Source organism: Anomaloglossus baeobatrachus, chromosome 5 (genome assembly GCF_048569485.1).
Source record: "Anomaloglossus baeobatrachus isolate aAnoBae1 chromosome 5, aAnoBae1.hap1, whole genome shotgun sequence".
Lineage (NCBI taxonomy): Eukaryota > Metazoa > Chordata > Amphibia > Anura > Aromobatidae > Anomaloglossus > Anomaloglossus baeobatrachus.
In genome coordinates this window covers 597342512-597370281 of record NC_134357.1, presented here as the reverse complement: position 1 = coordinate 597370281, position 27770 = coordinate 597342512, and the positions used below count along the sequence as shown (strand labels likewise).

The window sequence follows — 27770 nt, the reverse complement described above, 5'->3', positions numbered from 1 at the left end:
GTATATAGGAGGCTGCAGATTACACCCGTATATAGGAGGCTGCAGATTACACCCGTATATAGGAGGCTGCAGAGATTACACCTGTATATAGGAGGCTGCGGATTACACCCGTATATAGGAGGCTGCGGATTACACCTGTATATAGGAGGCTGCAGATTACACCTGTATATAGGAGACTGCAGATTACACCCGTATATAGGAGGCGGCAGATTACACCCATATATAGGAGGCTGCAGATTACACCCGTATATAGGAGGCTGCAGATTACACCCGTATATAGGAGGCTGCAGATTACACCCGTATATAGGAGGCTGCAGATTACACCCGTATATAGGAGGCTGCAGATTACACCCGTATATAGGAGGCTGCAGATTACACCTGTATATAGGAGGCTGCGGATTACACCCGTATATAGGAGGCTGCAGATTACACCCGTATATAGGAGGCTGCAGATTACACCTGTATATAGGAGGCTGCAGATTACACCTGTATATAGGAGGCTGCAGATTACACCCGTATATAGGAGGCTGCAGATTACACCCGTATATAGGAGGCTGCAGATTACACCTGTATATAGGAGGCTGCAGATTACACTTGTATATAGGAGGCTGCAGATTACACCCGTATATAGGAGGCTGCAGATTACACCTGTATATAGGAGGCTGCAGATTACACCCGTATATAGGAGGCTGCAGATTACACCCGTATATAGGAGGCTGCAGATTACACCCGTATATAGGAGGCTGCAGATTACACCTGTATATAGGAGGCTGCAGATTACACCGATTGGGTCTTGACTGTCGTAGATTTTCTGGAGATTTGTCTCTGATTATTTCGGATCACCCAGATTATCATGGATCTCATGGAGATTGTAGCTTGGTTATTACAGATCTCCTGGAGATTGGACCCCGATTGTCGCTGATCTCCTGGAGATTGGATCCTGATATTCGCTGATCTCCTGGAGATTGGACCCCGATTGTCGCTGATCTCCTGGAGATTGGACCCCGATTGTCGCTGATCTCCTGGAGATTGGACCCTGATTGTCGCTGATCTCCTGGAGATTAGACCCTGATTATCTCTGATCTCCTGGAGATTGGACCCTGATTGTCTCTCATCTCCTGGAGATTGGACCCTGATTGTCGCTGATCTCCTGGAGATTAGACCCTGATTGTCGCTGATCTCCTGGAGATTGGACCCTGATTGTCGCTGATCTCCTGGAGATTGGACCACGATTGTCGCTGATCTCCTGGAGAATGGACCCCGATTGTCGCTGATCTCTTGGAGATTGGACCCCGAATGTGGCTGATCTCCTGGAGATTGGACCCCGATTGTCGCTGACCTCCTGGAGATTGGACCCCGATTGTCGCTGATCTCCTGGAGATTGGACCCCGATTGTCGCTGATCTCCTGGAGATTAGACCCTGATTGTCGCTGATCTCCTGGAGATTGGACCCCGATTGTCGCTGATCTTTTGGAGATTGGACCCTGATTGTCTCTGATCTCCTGGAGATTGGACCCTGATTGTCGCTGATCTTTTGGAGATTGGACCCTGATTATCTCTGATCTCCTGGAGGTTGGACCCCGATTGTCGCTGATCTCCTGGAGGTTGGACCCTGATTGTCGCTGATCTCCTGGAGGTTGGACCCCGATTGTCGCTGATCTCCTGGAGATTGGACCCTGATTGTCGCTGATCTCCTGGAGGTTGGATCCTGATTAACTCTGATCTCTTGGAGATTGGACCCTGATTGTCTCTGATCTCCTGGAGATTGGACCCCGATTGTCGCTGACCTCCTGGAGATTGGACCCCGATTGTCGCTGATCTCCTGGAGATTGGACCCCGATTGTTGCTGATCTCCTGGAGATTGGACCCCGATTGTCGCTGATCTCCTGGAGATTGGACCCCGATTGTTCCTGATCTCCTGGAGATTAAATCCTGATTATCTCTGATCTCCTGGAGATTGGACCCCGATTGTCGCTGATCTCCTGGAGATTGGACCCCGATTGTCGCTGATCTCCTGGAGATTGGACCCCGATTGTCGCTGATCTCTTGGAGATTGGACCCCGATTGTCGCTGATCTCCTGGAGATTGGACCCCGATTGTCGCTGATCTCCTGGAGATTGGACCCTGATTGTCGCTGATCTCGTGGAGATTGGACCCTGATTGTCGCTGATCTCCTGGAGATTGGACCCTGATTGTCGCTGATCTCCTGGAGATTGGACCCCGATTGTCGCTGATCTCCTGGAGATTGGACCCCGATTGTCGCTGATCTCCTGGAGATTGGACCCCGATTGTCGCTGATCTCGTGGAGATTGGACCCTGATTGTCGCTGATCTCGTGGAGATTGGACCCCGATTGTCGCTGATCTCGTGGAGATTGGACCCTGATTGTCGCTGATCTCGTGGAGATTGGACCCTGATTGTCGCTGATCTCCTGGAGATTGGATCCTGATTGTCGCTGATCTCTTGGAGATTGGACCCTGATTGTCGCTGATCTCCTGGAGATTGGACCCCGATTGTCGCTGATCTCCTGGAGATTGGATCCTGATTGTTGCTGATCTCCTGGAGATTGGATCCTGATTGTCGCTGATCTCCTGGAGATTGGATCCTGATTGTCGCTGATCTCCTGGAGATTGGATCCTGATTGTCTCTGATCTCCTGGAGATTGGATCCTGATTGTCGCTGATCTCCTGGAGATTGGACCCTGATTGTCGCTGATCTCCTGGAGATTGGACCCCGATTGTCGCTGATCTCCTGGAGATTGGTCCCTGATTGTCGCTGATCTCCTGGAGATTGGACCCCGATTGTCGCTGATCTCCTGGAGATTGGACCCCGATTGTCGCTGATCTCCTGGAGATTGGACCCTGATTGTCGCTGATCTCCTGGAGATTGGACCCTGATTGTCTCTGATCTCCTGGAGATTGGACCCTGATTGTCGCTGATCTCCTGGAGATTGGACCCCGATTGTCGCTGATCTTCTGGAGATTGGTCCCCGATTGTCGCTGATCTCCTGGAGATTGGACCCTGATTGTCGCTGATCTCCTGGAGATTGGACCCTGATTGTCGCTGATCTCCTGGAGATTGGACCCTGATTGTCGCTGATCTCCTGGAGATTGGACCCTGATTGTCGCTGATCTCCTGGAGATTGGACCCTGATTGTCGCTGATCTCCTGGAGATTGGACCCTGATTGTCGCTGATCTCCTGGAGATTGGACCCTGAGTGTCGCTGATCTCCTGGAGATTGGACCCTGAGTGTCGCTGATCTCCTGGAGATTGGACTCCGATTGTCGCTGATCTCCTGGAGATTGGACCCTGATTGTCGCTGATCTCCTGGAGATTGGACCCTGATTGTCGCTGATCTCCTGGAGATTGGACCCTGATTGTCGCTGATCTCCTGGAGATTGGACCCTGAGTGTCGCTGATCTCCTGGAGATTGGACCCTGAGTGTCGCTGATCTCCTGGAGATTGGACCCTGAGTGTCGCTGATCTCCTGGAGATTGGACCCCGAGTGTCGCTGATCTCCTGGAGATTGGACCCCGATTGTCGCTGATCTCCTGGAGATTGGACCCCGATTGTCGCTGATCTCCTGGAGATTGGACCCCGATTGTCGCTGATCTCCTGGAGATTGGACGTGGATTGTGACGTCTGTGCTTTCTTTGCAGCCCGCGTGGGGAAGACGTCTCTCGTGATGTCGCTGGTCAGTGAGGAGTTTCCGGAGGAGGTGAGGCTGGACTTGTCCTTACATTTTGGTGGCCATGCCGGGCTGCACCAGATTCTGGGGTCGAGGGTTTCTCTGGAGGGGCCCCTTCATGTATGAGTGTGTCAGGAGGAGCCTCCTAATCTCTCGCCTGCTCCTGGATTGTCCCGTAATCTGCAATCTTCTTTAGGTTCCTGCTCGTGCTGAGGAGATCACAATCCCAGGAGATGTGACCCCGGAGCGGGTGCCCACCCACATCGTAGATTACTCCGGTGAGTGCTCATACCACTGGTGCATCCTTGGCGTGGTCATGGGATGGCGCGGAACAACCACCAAACACATGAGTTATCTGCAGATCATTGACCAATGGGGCCCTCCGGATCTGCAGATCATTATCTGGGGTGTGCTCTCTTCACAGAGGCGGAGCAGACGGATGAACAGCTGTACAATGAGATCTCACGGGTAAGACCCTCATCCGGAGGACGGATTGTCTCCTGTGTGACCCCCGGCTCCTGTCTTCATTCTGCTCCTTGTCCTGCAGGCGAATGTTATCTGCATCGTGTATGCGGTCAACAACAAGAACTCCATAGACAAGGTAAGAGGAGCGCTCCCACTGCTGCCCATGAGCGGCCTCTGTCCCCCCGCTGTGCTCTGTCCCCCCGCTGTGCTCTGTCCCCCCGCTGTGCTCTGTCCCTCCCCGCTGTGCTCTGTCCCTCCCCGCTGTGCTCTGTCCCTCCCCGCTGTGCTCTGTCCCTCCCCGCTGTGCTCTGTCCCTCCCCGCTGTGCTCTGTCCCTCCCCGCTGTGCTCTGTCCCCCCCCGCTGTGCTCTGTCCCCCCCCGCTGTGCTCTGTCCCCCCCCGCTGTGCTCTGTCCCCCCCGCTGTGCTCTGTCCCCCCCCGCTGTGCTCTGTCCCCCCCCGCTGTGCTCTGTCCCCCCCCGCTGTGCTCTGTCCCCCCCCGCTGTGCTCTGTCCCCCCCCGCTGTGCTCTGTCCCCCCCCGCTGTGCTCTGTCCCCCCCCGCTGTGCTCTGTCCCCCCCGCTGTGCTCTGTCCCCCCCCCGCTGTGCTCTGTCCCCCCCCCCCCGCTGTGCTCTGTCCCCCGCTGTCCCCCTGCTTGCCTCTGTGCCCCTGCTTGCCTCTGTGCCCCTGCTTGCCTCTGTGCCCCTGCTTGCCTCTGTGCCCCTGCTTGCCTCTGTCCCCCTGCTTGCCTCTGTCCCCCTGCTTGCCTCTGTCCCCCTGCTTGCCTCTGTCCCCCTTCTTGCCTCTGTCCCCCTTCTTGCCTCTGTCCCCCTTCTTGCCTCTGTCCCCCTTCTTGCCTCTGTCCCCCTTCTTGCCTCTGTCCCCCTTCTTGCCTCTGTCCCCCTTCTTGCCTCTGTCCCCCTTCTTGCCTCTGTCCCCCTTCTTGCCTCTGTCCCCCTTCTTGCCTCTGTCCCCCTTCTTGCCTCTGTCTCCCGCTGTCCTCTTCTGTCCCTCGCTGTCCCCCTTCTCGCCTCTGTGCCCCGCTGTCCTCCCCAGTCTACCTTCTCTTGGCTCCTTTTTCCTCTTTCATCCGCATCCTTTTGACCCTTCAGCCCTTCCTCCTCTTCATCTTTTTGCCATCTTTTCCTCCTCCGTTTTCCGCCTCTTCTTGGCTCCTTGGCCCCTCTTTTCCCTCCTGCTTCCTCTCTCTTCTGCCTCCTCTTCGTTCCTCGGCCTCTCTTCCTCCTTCCTGTATCTCTTCCTTTTGCCTCCGCAGCACCTTTTTCTTCTCCTGTCTCCTCCGTCTTCTGTCTCCTCTTCGATCCTCGGCCTCTCTTCCTCCTTCCTCTATCTCTTCCTTTTCTCCTCCCTCTTCTGTCTCCTCTTCGTTCCTCAGCCTCTCTTCCTCCTTCCGTCTCCTCTTTCTTCTCCTGTCTCCTCTTCGTTCCTCGGCCTCTCTTTCTCCTTCCTCTGTCTCTTCCTTTTGTCTCCTCTTTCTTCTCCTGTCTCCTCTCTCTTCTGCCTCCTCTTCGTTCCTCCTTCCTCTGTCTCTTCCTTTTGTCTCCTCTTTCTTCTCCTGTCTCCTCTCTCTTCTGCCTCCTCTTCGTTCCTCGGCCTCTCTTCCTCCTTCCTCTGTCTCTTCCTTTTGTCTCCTCTTTCTTCTCCTGTCTCCTCTCTCTTCTGCCTCCTCTTGGTTCTTTTCCTTTTGTCTCCTCTTTCTTCTTCTGTCTCCTCTTTGTTCCTCGGCCTCTCTTCCTCCTTCCTTTATCTCTTCCTTTTGTCTCCTCTCTTCCTTTTGTCTCCTCTCTCTTCTGTCTCCTCTTCGTTCCTCAGCCTCTCTTCCTCCTTCCTCTATCTCTTCTCCTGTCTCCTCTCTCTTCTGCCTCCTCTTCGTTCCTCGGCCTCTCTTCCTCCTTCCTCTCTCTCTTCCTTTTGTCTCCTCTCTCTTCTATCTCCTCTCTCTTCTGTCTCCTCTTCGATCCTCGGCCTGTCTTCCTCCTTTTTCTATCTCTTCCTTTTGTCTCCTCTTTCTTCTCCTGTCTCCTCTCTTCTGTCTCCTCTTTGTTCCTCGGCCTCTCCTCCTCCTTCCTCTATCTCTTCTCCTGTCTCCTCTCTCTTCTGCCTCCTCTTGGTTCTCTTCCTTTTGTCTCCTCTCTCTTCTGTCTCCTCTTTGTTCCTCGGCCTCTCTTCCTCCTTCCTCTATCTCTTCTCCTGTCTCCTCTTTCTTCTGCCGCCTCTTGGTTCTCTTCCTTTTGTCTCCTCTCTCTTCTGTCTCCTCTTCGGTCCTCGGCCTCTCCTCCTCCTTCCTCTATCTCTTCTCCTGTCTCCTCTCTCTTCTGTCTCCTCTTCGTTCCTCAGCCTCTCCTCCTCCTTCCTCTATCTCTTCTCCTGTCTCCTCTCTCTTCTGTCTCCTCTTTGTTCCTCGGCCTCTCCTCCTCCTTCCTCTATCTCTTCTCCTGTCTCCTCTCTCTTCTGTCTCCTCTTTGTTCCTCGGCCTCTCCTCCTCCTTCCTCTATCTCTTCTCCTGTCTCCTCCCTCTTCTGCCTCCTCTTCAGTCCTCGGCCTCTCCTCCTCCTTCCTCTATCTCTTCTCCTGTCTCCTCTCTCTTTTGCCTCCTCTTGGTTCTCTTCCTTTTGTCTCCTCTCTCTTCTGTCTCCTCTTCGTTCCTCGGCCTTTCTTCCTCCTTCCTCTATCTCTTCTCCTGTCTCCTCCCTCTTCTGCCTCCTCTTCGTTCCTCAGCCTTTCTTCCTCCTTCCTCTATCTCTTCTCCTGTCTCCTCCCTCTTCTGCCTCCTCTTCGTTCCTCAGCCTTTCTTCCTCCTTCCTCTATCTCTTCTCCTGTCTCCTCTCTCTTCTGTCTCCTCTTCGTTCCTCGGCCTTTCTTCCTCCTTCCTCTATCTCTTCTCCTGTCTCCTCTCTCTTTTGCCTCCTCTTGGTTCTCTTCCTTTTGTCTCCTCTCTCTTCTGTCTCCTCTTCGTTCCTCGGCCTTTCTTCCTCCTTCCTCTATCTCTTCTCCTGTCTCCTCCCTCTTCTGCCTCCTCTTCGATCCTCGGCCTTTCTTCCTCCTTCCTCTATCTCTTCTCCTGTCTCCTCTCTCTTCTGTCTCCTCTTCGTTCCTCGGCCTTTCTTCCTACTTCCTCTATCTCTTCTCCTGTCTCCTCTCTCTTTTGCCTCCTCTTGGTTCTCTTCCTTTTGTCTCCTCTCTCTTCTGTCTCCTCTTCGATCCTCGGCCTTTCTTCCTCCTTCCTCTATCTCTTCTCCTGTCTCCTCTCTCTTCTGTCTCCTCTTCGTTCCTCGGCCTTTCTTCCTCCTTCCTCTATCTCTTCTCCTGTCTCCTCTCTCTTTTGCCTCCTCTTGGTTCTCTTCCTTTTGTCTCCTCTCTCTTCTGTCTCCTCTTCGATCCTCGGCCTTTCTTCCTCCTTCCTCTATCTCTTCTCCTGTCTCCTCTCTCTTCTGTCTCCTCTTCGTTCCTCGGCCTTTCTTCCTCGTTCCTCTATCTCTTCTCCTGTCTCCTCTCTCTTTTGCCTCCTCTTGGTTCTCTTCCTTTTGTCTCCTCTCTCTTCTGTCTCCTCTTTGTTCCTCGGCCTCTCTTCCTCCTTCCTCTATCTCTTCTCCTGTCTCCTCCCTCTTCTGTCTCCTCTTCGATCCTCGGCCTTTCTTCCTCCTTCCTCTATTCTCCTGTCTCCTCTCTCTTCTGTCTCCTCTTTGTTCCTCGGCCTCTCTTCCTCCTTCCTCTATCTCTTCTCCTGTCTCCTCTCTCTTCTGTCTCCTCTTCGTTCCTCGGCCTCTCTTTCTCCTTCCTCAATCTTTCTTCTCCTGTCTCCTCTTTCTTCTCCTGTCTCCTCTCTCTCCTGTCTCCTCTCTCTTCTGCCTCCTCTTCGTTCCTCGGCCTCTCCTCCTCCTTCCTCTATCTCTTCTCCTGTCTCCTCTTCGTTCCTCGGCCTCTCTTTCTCCTTCCTCAATCTCTTCCTTTTGTCTCCTCTTTCTTCTCCTGTCTCCTCTCTCTGCTGTCTCCTCTTTGTTCCTCGGCCTCTCCTCCTCCTTCCTCAATCTCTTCCTTTTGTCTCCTCTTTCTTCTCCTGTCTCCTCTCTCTTCTGCCTCCTCTTGGTTCTCTTCATTTTGTCTCCTCTTTCTTCTCCTGTCTCCTCCCTCTTCTGCCTCCTCTTCGTTCCTCGGCCTCTCTTTCTCCTTCCTCTATCTCTTCCTTTTGTCTCCTCTCTCTCCTGTCTCCTCTCTCTTCTGTCTCCTCTTCGTTCCTCGGCCTCTTTTCCTCCTTCCTCAATCTCTTCCTTTTGTCTCCTCTCTCTTCTGTCTCCTCTTCGTTCCTCGGCCTCTCCTCCTCTTTCCTCTATCTCTTCTCCTCTCTCTTCTGCCTCCTCTTTGTTCCTCTTGGTTCTCTTCCTCCTTCCTCTATCTCTTCTCCTGTCTCCTCTCTCTCCTGTCTCCTCTCTCTTCTGCCTCCTCTTCGGTCCTTGGCCTCTCCTCCTCCTTCCTCTATCTCTTCTCCTCTCTCTTCTGCCTCCTCTTGGTTCTTTTCCTCCTTCCTCTATGTCTTCTCCTGTCTCCTCCCTCTTCTGCCTCCTCTTCGTTCCTCGGCCTCTTTTCCTCCTTCCTCTATCTCTTCTCCTGTCTCCTCTCTCTCCTGTCTCCTCTCTCTTCTGTCTCCTCTTCGTTCCTCGGCCTCTTTTCCTCCTTCCTCTATCTCTTCTCCTGTCTCCTCTCTCTCCTGTCTCCTCTCTCTCCTGTCTCCTCTCTCTTCTGTCTCCTCTTCGTTCCTCGGCCTCTCTTCCTCCTTCCTCTATCTCTTCCTTTTGTCTCCTCTCTTCTGCCTCCTCTTCAGTCTTCGGCCTTTCTTCTCCTGTCTCCTCTCTCTTCTGTCTCCTCTTCGGTCCTTGGCCTCTCCTCCTCCTTCCTCTATCTCTTCTCCTCTCTCTTCTGCCTCCTCTTGGTTCCCATGCGCTGTCCCAGTGCCTCCTGTCAGAAGCATTGTACGACACGTGGATTATATCCCGCCTCTGAACGGAATTATACATATTACACCCACATAAAATCTACTCAAGAATTGACCTAATAGTGGTGGATAAATGGCTCCTGCAAAATATACAATCAGCCAAAATCGGGAACATAAGCTGGTCGGACCATGCTCCTGTATCCTGAAAAATAAGAGACCTATAATAACCCAACATAATCCCCATGGAGAATTAATAACCATCTAATATCCTCAGACCTGCTCCAGGAATATTTTGATATCACTAGCCCCCCAGACATGTCCCCGAGCACAGTGTGGTGCGCCCACAAGGCGTACATAAGAGGGCGGCTAATACAGATAGCAGCACAACACAAAAAGCTAAGAATGCGACAGAGGAACTTCACAAAAGTATAGCATCATTGGAAGACGCCATAAACACAGCCCCTCACCCGCTCTATATAAAAACCTACAAAAGGCAAGATATGCGCTATACCAACTGCTCCAATACAAACACGAGCACAACCTGAGGAGAAGCCAAATACTCGCCAACAAAATCCAAGCGAGATTACGATAGCTCACATACAAGACGCCCATAAACACAGCCCCTCACCCGCTCTATATAAAAACCTACAAAAGGCAAGATATGCGCTATACCAACTGCTCCAATACAAACACGAGCACAACCCGAGGAGAAGCCAAATACTCGCCAACAAAATCCAAGCGAGATTACGATAGCTCACATACAAGACGCCCATAAACACAGCCCCTCACCCGCTCTATATAAAAACCTACAAAAGGCAAGATATGCGCTATACCAACTGCTCCAATACAAACACGAGCACAACCCGAGGAGAAGCCAAATACTCGCCAACAAAATCCAAGCGAGATTACGATAGCTCACATACAAGACGCCCATAAACACAGCCCCTCACCCGCTCTATATAAAAACCTACAAAAGGCAAGATATGCGCTATACCAACTGCTCCAATACAAACACGAGCACAACCCGAGGAGAAGCCAAATACTCGCCAACAAAATCCAAGCGAGATTACGATAGCTCACATACAAGACGCCCAAGAGAATACAATATATAACCCTAAAGACATTGTGAATACCTAAATATTACTCCTCACTCTATAACCTCAAGACCCCAAAACTGAACTAATCAATAACTTCCTGAAGTGTGTCCCTACCACAAATCCCAGAGGACAAACTGACCGCAATAAACCAACCCATAACCAAATAGAAATCCAACGAGTCATCCAAACAACTACAAATAACAAATCCCCAGGACCGGACGTAAAACCAATGAATATCTCACGACGTTCCACCAAATCCTGTCCCCACACCTATTACAGGCAAAATACGAGACGAAATGTTACAGGCGGCCATAGTCCCTGTCACAAACCACCGGGGGGTCACTCAGAAATCCCCCGCGCTGGCTACCAGTACGTCACGATCGGGGGGTAACAAGTGGGGGTCACCCCTCCTTTATACCTCCCGACCGACAGACAGAGCACGTGACGCGCTCTCTAGCGCCCCTCTTATAGTCAGGCCAATTATGGAATTGCCCGACAATAAGCAAGGAGGCCGCTATACTACTTATGCCGATTATTGAAGGGTCCCCGGTGAGAGTAGGGTATATATTCCCCCGACCTCCGCGGGCGGAATATATAAAACCTCCCCGAATCTCACTGGCCTCCCCACAATAATCCTTGGCACAACTCGCTGCCACCAACCGCTTCACGGTAACTATTAGCCGAACACACAGACGTGGGATTCAAGATCGAGATAACAGAACAGCCCAAGATTAATTATATAATTTAATCAGCCTAAAGCACACTAGAAACTACAATATATACAATAGGGAATCTACAGAATATACATATGTCAGAGTACAGTTACAGATAAAGCATGGTTTACAAACAGGCATACACAGTTCCAGCAGTTACCTTGTGCGTCTGGCCACAGGGGGGCGCTGTAGACCAGGTTTCTAGGATCCTTCCCACAGATGTTTCCTACACGTGACCCCCGGCGAAAGAACACTGGAAAATGGCCGAAGTAGGGTTATCAACCTGGGCAAATCCAGGTCCCCTCCTACCTTAGTGACCTCAGAGGGAGCACTGCTCCACCCCTGGCTGGAGTTATGGACAATATCCACAACAGGGGATATGGCCATAACTTGGCCTGGGAGCGTCGTAGGCAGACGCCAACGCTCTCATTGTGACAGTTATGAATTTAGCTACAGAACGAGGGGACTCACGACTTGTCTACTAGTTCCCCATTGGCTGATATCACGTTTGGTGTATTTCCCAATGTCCTACTTCCATAAAAAAGGTGTGCCAGCATCGTCCGCATGCGCAAACACCATTTTTATGGTTGCCATATTTATCGGAAATATGGCTTGCGAGATATGAACCATTTTTTACTGGAGTCGTCCTGTCTGGATACTTCCATAGCCTTGCTAATTAGATAGCAGCCCCTACCACAGGGTCACGGCAGGGAGTCATCCTGTGTCCATTGTTCCCACATCATCTAATCTCCATATCACAGGAGATGGCCATGGGATGTGTTGCTAGGATGTGACACCTTCCAAGATGTTGGACATTGAGAACAAGAAGGGAGGGGGCACGGCCATGGAGTGATGAGAGCGATTATGACTGGAAATCCTAATTTCTCTTCATATCCCAGGATTTGCCTCACAGTCCCCCTCCCCAAACCAGGCAAAACGCCCGATCAACCAAATAACTTCAGGCCAATATCCCTACCAAATACTGACCTCAAACTAGACTCCGAAATCAGTAATTATACATAAATAAAAATAGCAATTTGCATGGTCTCTGCTGGATGGGTTGTTCCAAACTTTGGGAATTCTTCAGTGACCAGGTCTATTCTCCCGCAATCTCCCCATCAGGTTCCCAACGAAAATACTAAAAGACATTCAAGCGATGCTCCTAAATACATTTGTCAGGGGAAACAGCCCCGAGTCCAGGTGGACACACTCTACACCCCTATGAGTAAGGGAGGCCTGGGATGTCCCTCAGTGGTCTGCTACTACAGAGCCGCATTACTCCATCAATTACCATTCATGTGGAACAATGATGATGACCGGTGTCACGAACCACCGGGGGGGTCACTCAGAAATCCCCCGCGCTGGCTACCAGTACGTCACAATCGGGGGGTAACAAGTGGGGGGTCACCCCTCCTTTATACCTCCCGACCGACAGACAGAGCACGTGATGCGCTCTCTCTAGCGCCCCTCTTATAGTCAGGCCAATTATGGAATTGCCCGACAATAAGCAAGGAGGCCGCTATACTACTTATGCCGATTATTGAAGGGTCCCCGGTGAGAGTAGGGTATATATTCCCCCGACCTCCGCGGGCGGAATATATAAAACCTCCCCGAATCTCACTGGCCTCCCCACAATAATCCTTGGCACAACTCGCTGCCACCAACCGCTTCACGGTAACTATTAGCCGAACACACAGACGTGGGATTCAAGATCGAGATAACAGAACAGCCCAAGATTAATTATATAATTTAATCAGCCTAAAGCACACTAGAAACTACAATATATACAATAGGGAATCTACAGAATATACATATGTCAGAGTACAGTTACAGATAAAGCATGGTTTACAAACAGGCATACACAGTTCCAGCAGTTACCTTGTGCGTCTGGCCACAGGGGGGCGCTGTAGACCAGGTTTCCAGGATCTTTCCCACAGATGTTTCCTACACGTGACCCCCGGCGAAAGAACACTGGAAAATGGCCGAAGTAGGGTTATCAACCTGGGCAAATCCAGGTCCCCTCCTACCTTAGTGACCTCACAGGGAAGCACTGCCACTCCCCCTGCATGGAGTCAGAGTAATATCCCAGAAGGGGCTATTACCTGCAACTCCGGACTGGGAGGTCCGATCGGGATGGTTCTGGTGCCATCAGATCCGCCCGGGTCCCCTCTGCATTTTGAGTCCAAGCACGACTCATTTACCGGACTCCTACTAGCAGTTCTCTATATCTCGCCGCCCCAGGGTGCCATATACACTCCGAGGATATGCACAGATTCGACTCGAAGTCCCGATTCTAACGATGTAGGGGGTGTATGGCTGAGACGCACGGTAATATCATAACTGGGTATGATATTACGGAGCCAGCAGTATGCTCTCCTGTGGTGACTAGCTCCCTTTTGGTTTTGCCAGGTCACTGTCCACTTTCTTTGATGAGCGGACACAGCTCCCAGGGGCTCTTCCTCTCTCTTTGTTTTAGAGGCCTGAGAGAACACTAATCTCCATATCAGAGGAGATGGCTGTTGGAGGTGTAAGTGGAACACAGACCAGTTCCTTTGACACCTATCTGCTAAACAAACCGTTTATCCCTGTGGTAAATTTTCTGATTGAAGGAGTTGTGTGAAGGAAAGGGGGGGTGACACCAGGAGAGGGCTTCCTGACATAACTTGAATATCATGATTTATCGTCATATCTCCGGATTTACCTCACACCTCCCCCCTTTTGAGGGCGCTAGGGGGCAGCACACTCCGGTGTTCCCCCGTGCGCCCGTCCGCGACCTCTCCTTGTCGGGACAGCCCGTCTGCGTTACCGTGGTCACGGCCCCTTTTGTGTCGAATGGTGAAGTTGTATTGCTGGAGCGCAAGGCTCCATCGCAACAATCGCCCATTCGTCCCAGAGACGGTGTGCAACCAGCTGAGGGGATTGTGGTCCGTCTCCACGATGAAGTGGCGCCCGTATAGATAGGGTTGCAGACGCTGCAGGGCCCACACTATGGCCAGGCACTCCTTTTCCATCGTGGAATAGGCCACTTCCCTTGGTAACAGCTTCCTGCTCAGGTACAAGACTGGGTGCTCTTGGCTCGCAGAGTCCACCTGGCTGAGCACCGCACCGAGGCCGAAGTCACTGGCGTCGGTCTGTACTACAAACGGCCGCGTGAAGTCGGCTGCCTGTAGCACGGGCGGGCTGGACAGGGCGTCCTTTAGGGCCCGGAAGGCTGTCTCGCAGTCCATTGTCCAATCGACTGCAGAGGGCAGCTTCTTCTTGGTGAGGTCCGTCAAGGGCTTTTCCAGGCTACTATAGCATGGAACAAACCTCCTATAGTACCCAGCGGTCCCCAAGAAGGACATCACCTGCTTCTTGGTCCTGGGGGTGGGCCAGGATGCGATGGCTTCCACTTTCTCAGGCTCGGGCTTCAGTGTTCTCCCGCCTACCCGGTGACCGAGGTACTGGACCTCGCTCATGGCCAGCTGACACTTTCCCGGCTTGATGGTCAAACCTGCCTGGTGGATCCGCCTGAGCACCTGTGCTAGATGCTCTAGGTGATCTTCCCAGGTGGGACTGAAGACGGCAATGTCATCCAGGTACGCGGCCGCGTACCCTTCAAGTCCCTTGAGCAGGGTGTTGACCATCCGCTGGAAAGTGGCAGGGGCATTCCTCATCCCGAATGGCATCACCGTGGACTCGTACAGTCCAAATGGGGTAATAAAGGCAGAGCGTTCCCTGGCCTTGCGAGTCAGGGGGATCTGCCAATATCCCCGGCTCAGATCCATGATGGTCAGGTACTGAGCCCCGGCCAACTGTTCGAGCAGGTCATCGATGCGTGGCATTGGGTACGCATCGGCGACCGTGACAGCATTGAGCCCCCTGTAGTCCACGCAGAACCGAGTGGTTCGGTCCTTCTTAGGGACGAGGACTACAGGCGAGGCCCAAGCGCTGTTGGATGCCTGGATCACCCCCAGCTTCAGCATCTCGTCAATCTCCTGGCGCATGTGTTGCTGCACCTCCAGGGAGACCCGATATGCTGAACGCCGGATCGGGGTATGATCCCCAGTGTCCACGTGATGGACAGCCAAGTCAGTCCTTCCGGGCTGGTTGGTAAACAACCCCCGGAAGGGGTGTAGGGTGGCCCACAGCTGGGACCGTTGGTCCTCCAAGAGCTGGTGGCCAACCTCCACATCCTCAATGGATCCGCCTGCCCTAACCTGGGCTAGCATATCCAAGAGGGTTTCCGCTTCTCCCTCCTCGGGCAGGTTGCACACGGGGAGCGCACATGCCTCCCGCTCATGATGTGCCTTCATCATGTTCACATGGAAGGGCTTCCGCCTTCCACGGGCAGGGTCCAGGGTGACCAGGTACGTCACAGGGTTGAGCTGCTGGTACACGAGGTATGGGCCTTCCCAGGCTGCCTGAAGCTTGTCCTGTGGTACGGGGACCAGTACCCACACCTTTTGACCCACTTGGTAGGTCCTCTCACAAGCGTTCTGGTCGTACCAACGCTTCTGATCGGCCTGGGCTTGAGCCATATTGTCGTGTACCAGTTGCGTCAAGGCCTGCATTTTGTCCCGGAAGCGCATGACATACTCGATAACCGACACTCCAGGGGTGGCCAAATCCCCTTCCCAAGCCTCTTTCACCAGAGCCAGGGGGCCCCGCACACGTCGCCCGTACAGGAGCTCAAACGGTGAGAATCCCGTTGAGGCCTGTGGAACCTCCCGGTAAGCAAATAACAGGTGTGGGAGATACCGCTCCCAGTCACGCCCGTGGGAGTCAACCAACATCTTAAGCATCTGCTTTAAGGTGCCATTGAACCGCTCGCACAGGCCATTAGTCTGTGGATGGTACGGGCTGGCCACCAGATGTCGCACCTGGACTTGCTTACAGAGGGCCTCCATCAGCTGGGACATGAATTGGGTCCCCCGGTCAGTGAGCATTTCCTGGGGAAAACCCACTCGGGAGAAAATCTCCAGCAATGCGGTGGCCACCTTGTCAGCCCGAATGGACGACAAGGCCACTGCTTCTGGGTACCGGGTGGCATAGTCCACTACCGTCAGTATGAAGCGTTTCCCGGAGCTGCTGGGGATGGCCAGCGGGCCGACCAGATCCACAGCCACCCTCCTGAAAGGCTCATCGATGATGGGCAGAGATACCAGTGGGGCTTTGGGGTGTGGCCCCGCCTTCCCCACTCTCTGACAGGTTTCACACGAACGGCAGTAGGCAGCCACATCGGCCCCCATTTTTGGCCAGTAGAAATGCTGGTTTAACCTGGCCTTGGTCTTAGCGATCCCTAGGTGTCCGGCCATCGGAATCTCATGTGCGATCCGCAACAACTCCGTCCGGAACGGATAGGGTACCACCAACTGTCGGTCCCTGGGCCACGCCTCCGGTGAACCCTGCTGGACCGTGACCCGGTACAGCCGTCCTTGGTCCCAGACCACTCGCTCCGGGTCCGAGTCCGAGGGAGGCTGTGCCGCCTGCTCCTTAAGAGCTTTCAGGCTGTCGTCAGCTTCTAACGCTGCCTGAAACCCCTGACTAGATGTGGCCAGAATCGACGAGACTGTCACATCTTCGGTCAGTACCCCGGGACCTGTGTCCTGGCCTCCACCTGACTCAGCTCTTCCCCTTCTGACCAAGTGGCAGCCATCGGACCTCCGGGAGGCCCCTTGGCTTCCAGCACTCCCACTGCGGGTGACAGCGGCCACAGCCGCTGCGACCGTGGGTCGTGCCTGCTCCTCCTCCGTTCCTGACCAAGTCGTCGGTTCAGGCAGACCTACCTGGCTTCCTGACACCCCGGTTGTGGGGGAACCATGTACCGAGATCTTACCTGGGAGCACTTCCGCTCCTGGACCGGCCACAATCTCACCTGCCTGTTCCCCTCCTGCAGCAACAGAACCCCGCTGTGAAATCTCTGGGGACCCCACATTTGCTGTGGTAGCCCCCACCCCACACACTGGTCCTCCCCCTGCAGCACCCTGCTCTCTGCTTATCCCTGCAGAGGGCAACAGATCCCAGCTCACTGGCTGATCACTTGTAGAGGCATTGTCACACCTTTCTCTGACCCCCTCCCCTGTCACAGCTGCCGCTGTGTGTGTGTCTATGGTGTCTATGCAAGCAGAAATATCAGAGTTCACTCCCTCCTCCCTTACATCATTCATAGAGAACACATTAACACTGTCCGGAGGCATGTCAGTACTGGCTGAAGGTTCAGCCCTTGGGGGGGGCCCAAACTGGGAGGTTATCTGCCCCAAATCTGTCCCAAGTAGCACGTTTGCGGGGATCCGATCAGTTACCCCCACCTCTCTCACCCCTCGCCCTGCGCCCCAGTCCACATAAATGCCAGCAACAGGCAGCGCCGGGTCAATGCCTCCAATCCCGGAGACAGCGAGGGTTTTTCCAGGTATCAAGTCTTGGGGGGACACCATCTCAGGCCGCACCAGAGTCACCTCCGAGGCGCTGTCTCGCAGTCCTATGGTCACAGACCGGCCGACGGTGACAGGTTGGAAGCTGTCCAGGGACCTACCACCACCCCCACCCACACAATACACCTTGGGCGGCCCTTGGGACGGGGACGGAGCCGGGGCCTTGGGACGCTGAGGGCACATGGCCTTGAAGTGTCCAGGTAGGTTGCACTGATGGCACCGTCTTGGTTCTGCCACGGGCCTGGAGAGGGGAGTTGAGGGGTACACCCCCTGCAGTCTAGGGGCAGGTGGGGCAGTCGCAGAATTCATCTTACCCCCTCTCCAGGTGCTGCTGGTGGCTGCTCTCCTGGCCTCAGGAGCCCGATTGTTGGTGTAGTCATCGGCCAGGGCAGCTGTAGCCGTGGACCCCTTTGGCTTCTGGTCTCGGATGAACTGGCGGAGATCCTCAGGGCAGTTCCACAAGAGTTGCTCTGTGATGACCAAGTCTAGGATCTCTGGTCCGGTGGTAAGCTGCAGGCCTTGGGTCCAGTGGTCGGCAGCTCGGGCAAGTGCCCGCCGGTGGTCAGCCCAGGAGTCCTTTGGTCCCTTCTGCAGGGTCCGGAACTTCTTGCGGTAGGACTCCGGAGTGAGGTTGTACTGTTGGATCAGGGCCCGCTTGATGGTGTCGTAGCCCTGATCTGCCTCAGTAGGCAAGTCCCCAAGGATTTCCAGGGCCTTACCCCTTAAACGGGGGGTCAGGTATTTGGCCCACTGGTCCTTGTCCAGATGGTGCTGCAGGCAAGTCCGTTCAAAAGCAGTCAGGAAAGAGTCCAAGTCTCCATCCTTCTCCAGCACTGGGAAGTCCTCAACACGGACCTTTGGAAGTTTGGTGTCTTGAAGGTCACGTGTGGCTGATGAGGACTGGAGCTTGGCTAGATGCAGCTGGTGGTCACGGTCTGCCTGTCGCTCTCGCTCTCGCTCCTCACGCGCTGCCTGCCGCTCCGCAGCCTCACGCGCTGCTTGCCGCTCCGCAGCCTCAGCGTCACGCGCTGCTTGCCGCTCACGCTCGGCCATGAGTATCTCGTAGGTATCCCGGTCTCCAGCCATAAGCCTGGCCAAGGCAGCTTGAAGGAGGGCCTCTGCACCTCTCAGGCCGGAGGGATTGGCAAGTGGTGATCTGCGGCACGCTGCAGAGCCAGGTGATTTACTGTCCATTTCAGAGCGGAGGACTGGCATCTGGCTCGTTGAGGACCCTTGGGCGAGCTCCTCCTCATTTTGTCCAGCAGTGGCAGGTTGTGCGATGTCCTCTGCAGAGCTGTTCTCTGGCGTCGGGCTCCTGGAGGACTCGTGGACAACCTCCTCATCGTCTCTGGCCTGAGCCATTCCTTTGGCTTTGCTCCTGGTGCTCTCAGCCATTGTTGCAGACTTTGGTCACTGACACAGAACTGACACCTGATGCACCCACACACCTTACAGTACCTGCACTCTGACACTCTAGTGTTGAGCTGGTCTGAAGACCCCAGCAGGCACAGCTGCTGCAGGCAGTCTTTAGTGTCTGGGAGTATGGGTCTCACACTCGCACACACTATTATCTCGATCCCACCGCTATGCCACCAATATGTCACGAACCACCGGGGGGGTCACTCAGAAATCCCCCGCGCTGGCTACCAGTACGTCACAATCGGGGGGTAACAAGTGGGGGGTCACCCCTCCTTTATACCTCCCGACCGACAGACAGAGCACGTGATGCGCTCTCTCTAGCGCCCCTCTTATAGTCAGGCCAATTATGGAATTGCCCGACAATAAGCAAGGAGGCCGCTATACTACTTATGCCGATTATTGAAGGGTCCCCGGTGAGAGTAGGGTATATATTCCCCCGACCTCCGCGGGCGGAATATATAAAACCTCCCCGAATCTCACTGGCCTCCCCACAATAATCCTTGGCACAACTCGCTGCCACCAACCGCTTCACGGTAACTATCAGCCGAACACACAGACGTGGGATCCAAGATCGAGATAACAGAACAGCCCAAGATTAATTATATAATTTAATCACCTAAAGCACACTAGAACTACAATATATACAATAGGGAATCTACAGAATATACATATGTCAGAGTACAGTTACAGATAAAGCATGGTTTACAAACAGGTATGCAATTCAATCAGTTACCTTGTGCGTCTGGCCACAGGGGGGCGCTGTAGACCAGGTTTCCAGGATCTTTCCCACAGATGTTTCCTACAACCGGCATTGGAGAACAACTGAAAAACATCTGATGGGAACCATTTCTACCCCATCTCTTCCTCCACTTGCTCCTCTGACCAGTCATCTTGATCTTGGCTCCTTCCCCTTACTTCTGTCTCCTCCATCGTTATAGACTTGTCTGCTTTGTTTTCGGCTGTAGGTCACCAACCATTGGATTCCTCTGATTAATGAGCGGATGGACAAGGACAGCAGGTGATGCGGGGGGGCTCTGTAAGCCAGTGTGGATATATGGGGTTCCTTCTCTGCAGTAATACCTTGTGCCTCCTGTGATAGGATCCCTCTCATTCTGGTGGGGAACAAGTCAGACCTGCTGGATTATAGCAGCATGGAGACCGTCCTCCCAATAATGAACCAGTACTCTGAGATAGAGACCTGTGTGGAGGTAAGATGGTGGTGGGAGCAATACACTGAATTAGGGGATTATTAAAATAGTGGGCATGGGTGCTACACGTTCCCTCCCACCCGGTCTCCCAGGTTCCCTCCCGCCCGGTCTCCCAGGTTCCCACTCGCCCGGTCTTCCCAGGTTCTCTCCCGCCCGGTCTTCCCAGGTTCTCTCCCGCCCGGTCTTCCCAGGTTCTCTCCCGCCCGGTCTTCCCAGGTTCTCGCCCGCCCGGTCTTCCCAGGTTCTCGCCCGCCCGGTCTTCCCAGGTTGCCGCCCGCCCGGTCTTCCCAGGTTGCCGCCCGCCCGGTCTTCCCAGGTTGCCGCCCGCCCGGTCTTCCCAGGTTGCCGCCCGCCCGGTCTTCCCAGGTTGCCGCCCGCCCGGTCTTCCCAGGTTGCCGCCCGCCCGGTCTTCCCAGGTTGCCGCCCGCCCGGTCTTCCCAGGTTGCCGCCCGCCCGGTCTTCCCAGGTTGCCGCCCGCCCGGTCTTCCCAGGTTGCCGCCCGCCCGGTCTTCCCAGGTTGCCGCCCGCCCGGTCTTCCCAGGTTGCCGCCCGCCCGGTCTTCCCAGGTTGCCGCCCGCCCGGTCTTCCCAGGTTGCCGCCCGCCCGGTCTTCCCAGGTTGCCGCCCGCCCGGTCTTCCCAGGTTGCCGCCCGCCCGGTCTTCCCAGGTTGCCGCCCGCCCGGTCTTCCCAGGTTGCCGCCCGCCCGGTCTTCCCAGGTTGCCGCCCGCCCGGTCTTCCCAGGTTGCCGCCCGCCCGGTCTTCCCAGGTTGCCGCCCGCCCGGTCTTCCCAGGTTGCCGCCCGCCCGGTCTTCCCAGGTTGCCGCCCGCCCGGTCTTCCCAGGTTGCCGCCCGCCCGGTCTTCCCAGGTTGCCGCCCGCCCACATCTGGTCTCCTGCCTATAGTGCACACTGGAACAGTCTCCTTGTTCTGAGGAGTTTGGGGGTCTTGCAGTGGCCCCTATACTCAGCAGGCCTGATGGGAGTAATTGCTTTGTATCTTTCCCAGTGTTCAGCTAAAAACCTGAAGAATATCTCAGAGTTATTTTACTATGCGCAGAAAGCCGTGCTGCACCCCACCGGCCCCCTGTACTGCCCCGAGGACAAGGAGGTACAATTGTAACATCAGGAGGGGGGCATAGATGGGGGAGGGCGTGTGTCGCTTTACATTGGTGTTGCTGTGTCGCCCTCCTGACTGCAGCCATTGCACCCCCAGCTGAAGCCGGCCTGTGTGAAGGCCCTCACTCGCATCTTCAAGATCTCTGACCTGGACAATGACGGGATCCTGAACGACGGCGAGCTCAACTTCTTCCAGGTAACGTGTCTGATGTGTGCGGAGCAAGGACAGTGTGCAAGAGCAGGATGCAGAGCGGGGACAGGGTGCAAGAGCAGGGTGCGGAGCAAGGACAGGTTGCAAGAGCAGGGTGCTAGAGCAGGGTGCAGAGCGGGGACAGGGTGTAAGAGCAGGGTGCGGAGCAAGGACAGGTTGCAAGAGCAGGGTGCTAGAGCAGGGTGCAGAGCGGGGACAGGGTGTAAGAGCAGGGTGCAGAGCAAGGACAGGTTGCAAGAGCAGGGAGCTAGAGCAGGGTGCAGAGCGGGGACAGGGTGTAAGAGCAGGGTGCGGAGCAAGGACAGGTTGCAAGAGCAGGGAGCTAGAGCAGGGTGCAGAGCGGGGACAGGGTGTAAGAGCAGGGTGCGGAGCAAGGACAGGTTGCAAGAGCAGGGTGCAGAGCGGGGACAGTGTGCAGAGCAGGGACAGGGTGTAAGAGCAGGGTGCGGAGCAAGGACAGGTTGCAAGAGCAGGGTGCTATAGCAGGGTGCAGAGCGGGGACAGTGTGCAGAGCAGGGACAGGGTGTAAGAGCAGGGTGCGGGGGTACAGCTAATGGTTAGTGTGCAGAGGAGGGGAAAGAGGTGAGTGTGCGGTGCAGGGTGAGGGGGCGCAGTGCGAGGGTACGACGAGAGATTAGTGTGAGGGGGTGGAGCGAGAGATGGTTGGGCAGGACTGAGGTCAGTGTGCCGAGGTGGGGGGACTAGAGCTCATTGTGGGGGTGGGGCATGAGATCAGTGGGCAGGACTGAGGTCAATATGCGAAGGCGTGGTGCACAATTTTTCAGTTTCTCACAACTGATCTGTGAGCCCCTCTGAAACACGGCGCACCTCCCCAGCTGTCGATCCGATTGGGATGCGCTTGCTCTCTTCCCCGGCTGCTGATGCGCTGGCTCTCTTCCCCGGCTGCTGATGCGCTGGCTCTCTTCCCTGGCTGTTGATGCGCTGGCTCTCTTCCCCGGCTGCTGATGCGCTGGCTCCCTTCCCCCGGCTGCTGATGCGCTGGCTCCCTTCCCCCGGCTGTTGATGCGCTGGCTCCCTTCCCCCGGCTGCTGATGCGCTGGCTCTCTTCCCCGGCTGCTGATGCGCTGGCTCTCTTCCCCGGCTGCTGATGCGCTGGCTCCCTTCCCCCGGCTGCTGATGCGCTGGCTCCCTTCCCCCGGCTGCTGATGCGCTGGCTCTCTTCCCCGGCTGTTGATGCGCTTGCTCTCTTCCCCGGCTGTTGATGCGCTGGCTCCCTTCCCCCGGCTGTTGATGCGCTGGCTCTCTTCCCCCGGCTGTTGATGCGCTGGCTCTCTTCCCCGGCTGCTGATGTGCTGGCTCTCTTCCCCGGCTGTTGATGCGCTGGCTCCCTTCCCCCGGCTGTTGATGCGCCGGCTCTCTTCCCCCGGCTGTTGATGCGCTGGCTCTCTTCCCCGGCTGCTGATGTGCTGGCTCTCTTCCCCGGCTGTTGATGCGCTGGCTCCCTTCCCCCGGCTGTTGATGCGCTGGCTCTCTTCCCCGGCTGCTGATGCACTGGCTCTCTTCCCCGGCTGCTGATGCACTGGCTCTCTTCCCCGGCTGCTGATGCGCTGGCTCTCTTCCCCGGCTGCTGATGCGCTGGCTCTCTTCCCCGGCTGTTGATGCGCCGGCTCTCTTCCCCGGCTGTTGATGCGCCGGCTCTCTTCCCCGGCTGTTGATGCGCTGGCTCTCTTCCCCGGCTGCTGATGCACTGGCTCTCTTCCCCGGCTGCTGATGCGCTGGCTCTCTTCCCCGGCTGCTGATGCGCTGGCTCTCTTCCCCGGCTGCTGATGCGCTGGCTCTCTTCCCCGGCTGCTGATGCGCTGGCTCTCTTCCCCGGCTGCTGATGCGCTGGCTCTCTTCCCCGGCTGCTGATGCGCTGGCTCTCTTCCCCGGCTGTTGATGCGCTGGCTCTCTTCCCCGGCTGTTGATGCGCTGGCTCTCTTCCCCGGCTGCTGATGCGCTGGCTCTCTTCCCCGGCTGTTGATGCGCCGGCTCTCTTCCCCGGCTGTTGATGCGCCGGCTCTCTTCCCCGGCTGTTGATGCGCCGGCTCTCTTCCCCGGCTGCTGATGCGCTGGCTCTCTTCCCCGGCTGTTGATGCGCTGGCTCTCTTCCCCGGCTGTTGATGCGCTGGCTCTCTTCCCCGGCTGCTGATGCGCTGGCTCTCTTCCCCGGCTGCTGATGCGCTGGCTCTCTTCCCCCGGCTGCTGATGCGCTGGCTCTCTTCCCCGGCTGTTGATGCGCCGGCTCTCTTCCCTGGCTGTTGATGCGCTGGCTCTCTTCCCCGGCTGTTGATGCGCCGGCTCTCTCCCCCGGCTGCTGATGCGCTGGCCCCCTCCCCCGGCTGCTGATCCATCTGCCTCTTCTCCCTGTGTCTTACAGAGGACGTGCTTCCACATCCCGCTCGCTCCACAAGCTCTGGAGGACGTAAAGAACGTGGTGCGAAAGAACGTCCATGATGGTGTCTCCGGAAATGGGCTGACGCTAAAAGGTGAGGAGATACCAGGGGCTGAGCAGTGGATACCTGAGATTCAGGTGACTGCTTAGATACAGCTAAGCAGTGGATACCTGAGATTCAGGTGACTGCTTAGATACAGCTAAGCAGTGGATACCTGAGATTCAGGTGACGGCTTAGATACAGCTGAGCAGTGGATACTCTCTCCCGCAGGCTTCCTGTTCCTTCACACTCTCTTCATCCAGAGGGGGAGACATGAGACCACGTGGACGGTGCTGCGCAGATTCGGATACGACGATGACCTGGAGCTGACGCCTGAATATCTTTTCCCTCAGTAACTCCACCCCCTCATTACCATATGATCAGCATGGAAGGGGCTGCGGAGGGGGGCCAGCTGTATTCCTGGGTGGATGGGCTTGCGCTGTGAAGGGCTACGTTGCGGGGGGAGGGACCCAGCAGCGTTGCCAGAGGAAGGGAGGAGACGGGCCGCCTTGTGGGGGAGACGGGCCGCCTTGTGGGGGAGACGGGCCGCCTTGTGGGGGAGACGGGCCGCCTTGTGGGGGAGACGGGCCGCCTTGTGGGGGAGACGGGCCGCCTTGTGGGGGAGACGGGCCGCCTTGTGGGGGAGACGGGCCGCCTTGTGGGGGAGACGGGCCGCCTTGTGGGGGAGACGGGCCGCCTTGTGGGGGAGACGGGCCGCCTTGTGGGGGAGACGGGCCGCCTTGTGGGGGAGACGGGCCGCCTTGTGGGGGAGACGGGCCGCCTTGTGGGGGAGACGGGCCGCCTTGTGGGGGAGACGGGCCGCCTTGTGGGGGAGACGGGCCGCCTTGTGGGGGAGACGGGCCGCCTTGTGGGGGAGACGGGCCGCCTTGTGGGGGAGACGGGCCGCCTTGTGGGGGAGACGGGCCGCCTTGTGGGGGAGACGGGCCGCCTTGTGGGGGAGACGGGCCGCCTTGTGGGGGAGACGGGCCGCCTTGTGGGGGAGACGGGCCGCCTTGTGGGGGAGACGGGCCGCCTTGTGGGGGAGACGGGCCGCCTTGTGGGGGAGACGGGCCGCCTTGTGGGGGAGACGGGCTATGTTGACGAGGTGGCTGCGTTGCGAGGAGGGATGGGCTGTGTTGCAGGGGAAAAAAGAATGGGCTGAGGAGCAGGGGACAGGCGGCACTTCTGGGGGGGATTGGCTGCCTTACTGGAAGGACGGGCTGCGACGCAGGGGGATGGACTATGTTAATGGGGGGATGGCCTGCGAGGTGGGGGAAGGACTACGTTATTGGGGGACGGGCTGTGAGGCGGGGGCATGGACTGCGTTACTGGGGGGACGGGCTGAGGAGCGGGGGAAGGGGCTGTTGTATTTGTCCATGTTGCGGTGCCGTCCTCCCTCCTGACGTCTGTGACTCTTTCAGGCTGAAGGTCCCTGTGGACTGCACCACGGAGCTCAACCACCACGCTTACCTCTTCCTGCAGAGCATGTTTGACAAACACGACCAGGTGAGCGGCGCCCTCTGCCCCAGCTATCACCCTGCCCCGAGCCCCCCCGTCTGGTCACGGCCTCCACGTGTCTCTGCTGTGACTACGTGATGTGCTGACAATGGTCTCTTCTCAGGACCGGGACTGCGCGCTGTCTCCAGAGGAGCTGAAGGATTTATTCAGGGTCTTCCCGTACATGCCCTGGGGTCCTGATGTCAACAACACGATCTGCACCAACGACAGGGGCTGGATCACCTACCAGGGCTTCCTGTCCCAGTGGACGTGAGTGCCGCTCCTCGGGACAACCCGCATGCACCTCACCATATGCACAACTGTACGCCCCTCCCCCGCGCCCTGTCTTTCCTCTCCCCCGCGCCCTGTCTTTCCTCTCCCCCGCGCCCTGTCTTTCCTCTCCCCCGCGCCCTGTCTTTCCTCTCCCCCGCGCCCTGTCTTTCCTCTCCCCCGCGCCCTGTCTTTCCTCTCCCCCGCGCCCTGTCTTTCCTCTCCCCCGCGCCCTGTCTTTCCTCTCCCCCGCGCCGTCTTTCCTCTCCCCCGTGCCCTGTCTTTCCTCTCCCCCGTGCCCTGTCTTTCCTCTCCCCCGTGCCCTGTCTTTCCTCTCCCCCGCGCCCTGTCTTTCCTCTTCCCCGCGCCCTGTCTTTCCTCTCCCCCGCGCCCTGTCTTTCCTCTCCCCCGCGCCCTGTCTTTCCTCTCCCCCGCGCCCTGTCTTTCCTCTCCCCCGCGCCCTGTCTTTCCTCTCCCCCGCGCCCTGTCTTTCCCCTCCCCCGCGCCCTGTCTTTCCCCTCCCCCGCGCCCTGTCTTTCCCCTCCCCCGCGCCCTGTCTTTCCCCTCCCCCGCGCCCTGTCTTTCCCCTCCCCCGCGCCCTGTCTTTCCCCTCCCCCGCGCCCTGTCTTTCCCCTCCCCCGCGCCCTGTCTTTCCCCTCCCCCGCGCCCTGTCTTTCCCCTCCCCCGCGCCCTGTCTTTCCCCTCCCCCGCGCCCTGTCTTTCCCCTCCCCCGCGCCCTGTCTTTCCCCTCCCCCGCGCCCTGTCTTTCCCCTCCCCCGCGCCCTGTCTTTCCCCTCCCCCGCGCCCTGTCTTTCCCCTCCCCCGCGCCCTGTCTTTCCCCTCCCCCGCGCCCTGTCTTTCCCCTCCCCCGCGCCCTGTCTTTCCCCTCCCCCTTTGCGCCCTGTCTTTCCTCTCCCCCTTTGCGCCCTGTCTTTCCCCTCCCCCTTTGCGCCCTGTCTTTCCTCTCCCCCTTTGCGCCCTGTCTTTCCTCTCCCCCTTTGCGCCCTGTCTTTCCTCTCCCCCTTTGCGCCCTGTCTTTCCTCTCCCCCTTTGCGCCCTGTCTTTCCTCTCCCCCTTTGCGCCCTGTCTTTCCTCTCCCCCTTTGCGCCCTGTCTTTCCTCTCCCCCTTTGCGGCCCTGTCTTTCCTCTCCCCCTTTGCGCCCTGTCTTTCCTCTCCCCCTTTGCGCCCTGTCTTTCCTCTCCCCCTTTGCGCCCTGTCTTTCCTCTCCCCCTTTGCGCCCTGTCTTTCCTCTCCCCCTTTGCGCCCTGTCTTTCCTCTCCCCCTTTGCGCCCTGTCTTTCCTCTCCCCCTTTGCGCCCTGTCTTTCCTCGCCCCCTTTGCGCCCTGTCTTTCCTCTCCCCCTTTGCGCCCTGTCTTTCCTCGCCCCCTTTGCGCCCTGTCTTTCCTCGCCCCCGCGCCCTCTCTGTCTTTCCTCTCCCCCGCGCCCTCTCTGTCTTTCCTCTCCCCCGCGCCCTCTCTGTCTTTCCTCTCCCCCGCGCCCTCTCTGTCTTTCCTCTCCCCCGCACCCTCTCGGTCTGTCTTTCCTCTCCCCCGCACCCTCTCGGTCTGTCTTTCCTCTCCCCCGCACCCTCTCGGTCTGTCTTTCCTCTCCCCCGCACCCTCTCTGTCGGTCTTTCCTCTCCCCCGCGCCCTGTCTTTCCTCTCCCCCGCGCCCTCTCTGTCTTTCCTCTTCCCCGCGCCCTCTCTGTCTGTCTTTCCCCTCCCCCGCGCCCTCTCTGTCTGTCTTTCCTCTCCCCCGCGCCCTCTCTGTCTGTCTTTCCTCTCCCCCGCGCCCTCTCTGTCGGTCTTTCCTCTCCCCCGCGCCCTCTCTGTCGGTCTTTCCTCTCCCCCGCGCCCTCTCTGTCTTTCCTCTTCCCCGCGCCCTCTCTGTCTGTCTTTCCCCTCCCCCGCGCCCTCTGTCTTTCCCCTCCCCCGCGCCCTCTCTGTCTTTCCTCTTCCCCGCGCCCTCTCTGTCTGTCTTTCCCCTCCCCCGCGCCCTCTGTCTTTCCCCTCCCCCGCGCCCTCTCTGTCTGTCTTTCCTCTCCCCCGCGCCCTCTCTGTCTGTCTTTCCTCTCCTCCGCGCCCTCTCTGTCGGTCTTTCCTCTCCCCCGCGCCCTGTCTTTCCTCTCCCCCGCGCCCTCTCTGTCTGTCTTTCCTTTTCCCCGCGCCCTCTCTGTCTGTCTTTCCTCTTCCCCGCGCCCTCTCTCTGTCTTTCCCCTCCCCCGCGCCCTCTGTCTTTCCTCTTCCCCGCGCCCTCTCTGTCTGTCTTTCCCCTCCCCCACGCCCTCTGT

At 57.0% G+C, this 27770-nt stretch overlaps 1 protein-coding gene across 3 annotated transcripts in view; it reads left to right on the top strand.

Annotated features, from left to right (window-relative positions):
• The window catches only part of LOC142312542 (mitochondrial Rho GTPase 1), a 67987-nt gene that overhangs the window by 14051 nt on the left and 26166 nt on the right, over nucleotides 1-27770 (top strand). For all 3 annotated transcript variants that reach the window (XM_075351527.1, XM_075351526.1, XM_075351525.1), the window contains exons 2-13: nucleotides 3659-3717; nucleotides 3884-3965; nucleotides 4112-4155; nucleotides 4235-4288; nucleotides 19709-19761; nucleotides 19843-19951; nucleotides 20957-21058; nucleotides 21164-21262; nucleotides 23658-23766; nucleotides 23944-24064; nucleotides 25134-25218; nucleotides 25334-25479. In XM_075351527.1, coding sequence (XP_075207642.1) covers nucleotides 3659-3717; nucleotides 3884-3965; nucleotides 4112-4155; nucleotides 4235-4288; nucleotides 19709-19761; nucleotides 19843-19951; nucleotides 20957-21058; nucleotides 21164-21262; nucleotides 23658-23766; nucleotides 23944-24064; nucleotides 25134-25218; nucleotides 25334-25479 — 1063 coding nt within the window. The remainder of the gene's footprint in view (nucleotides 1-3658; nucleotides 3718-3883; nucleotides 3966-4111; nucleotides 4156-4234; nucleotides 4289-19708; nucleotides 19762-19842; nucleotides 19952-20956; nucleotides 21059-21163; nucleotides 21263-23657; nucleotides 23767-23943; nucleotides 24065-25133; nucleotides 25219-25333; nucleotides 25480-27770) is intronic.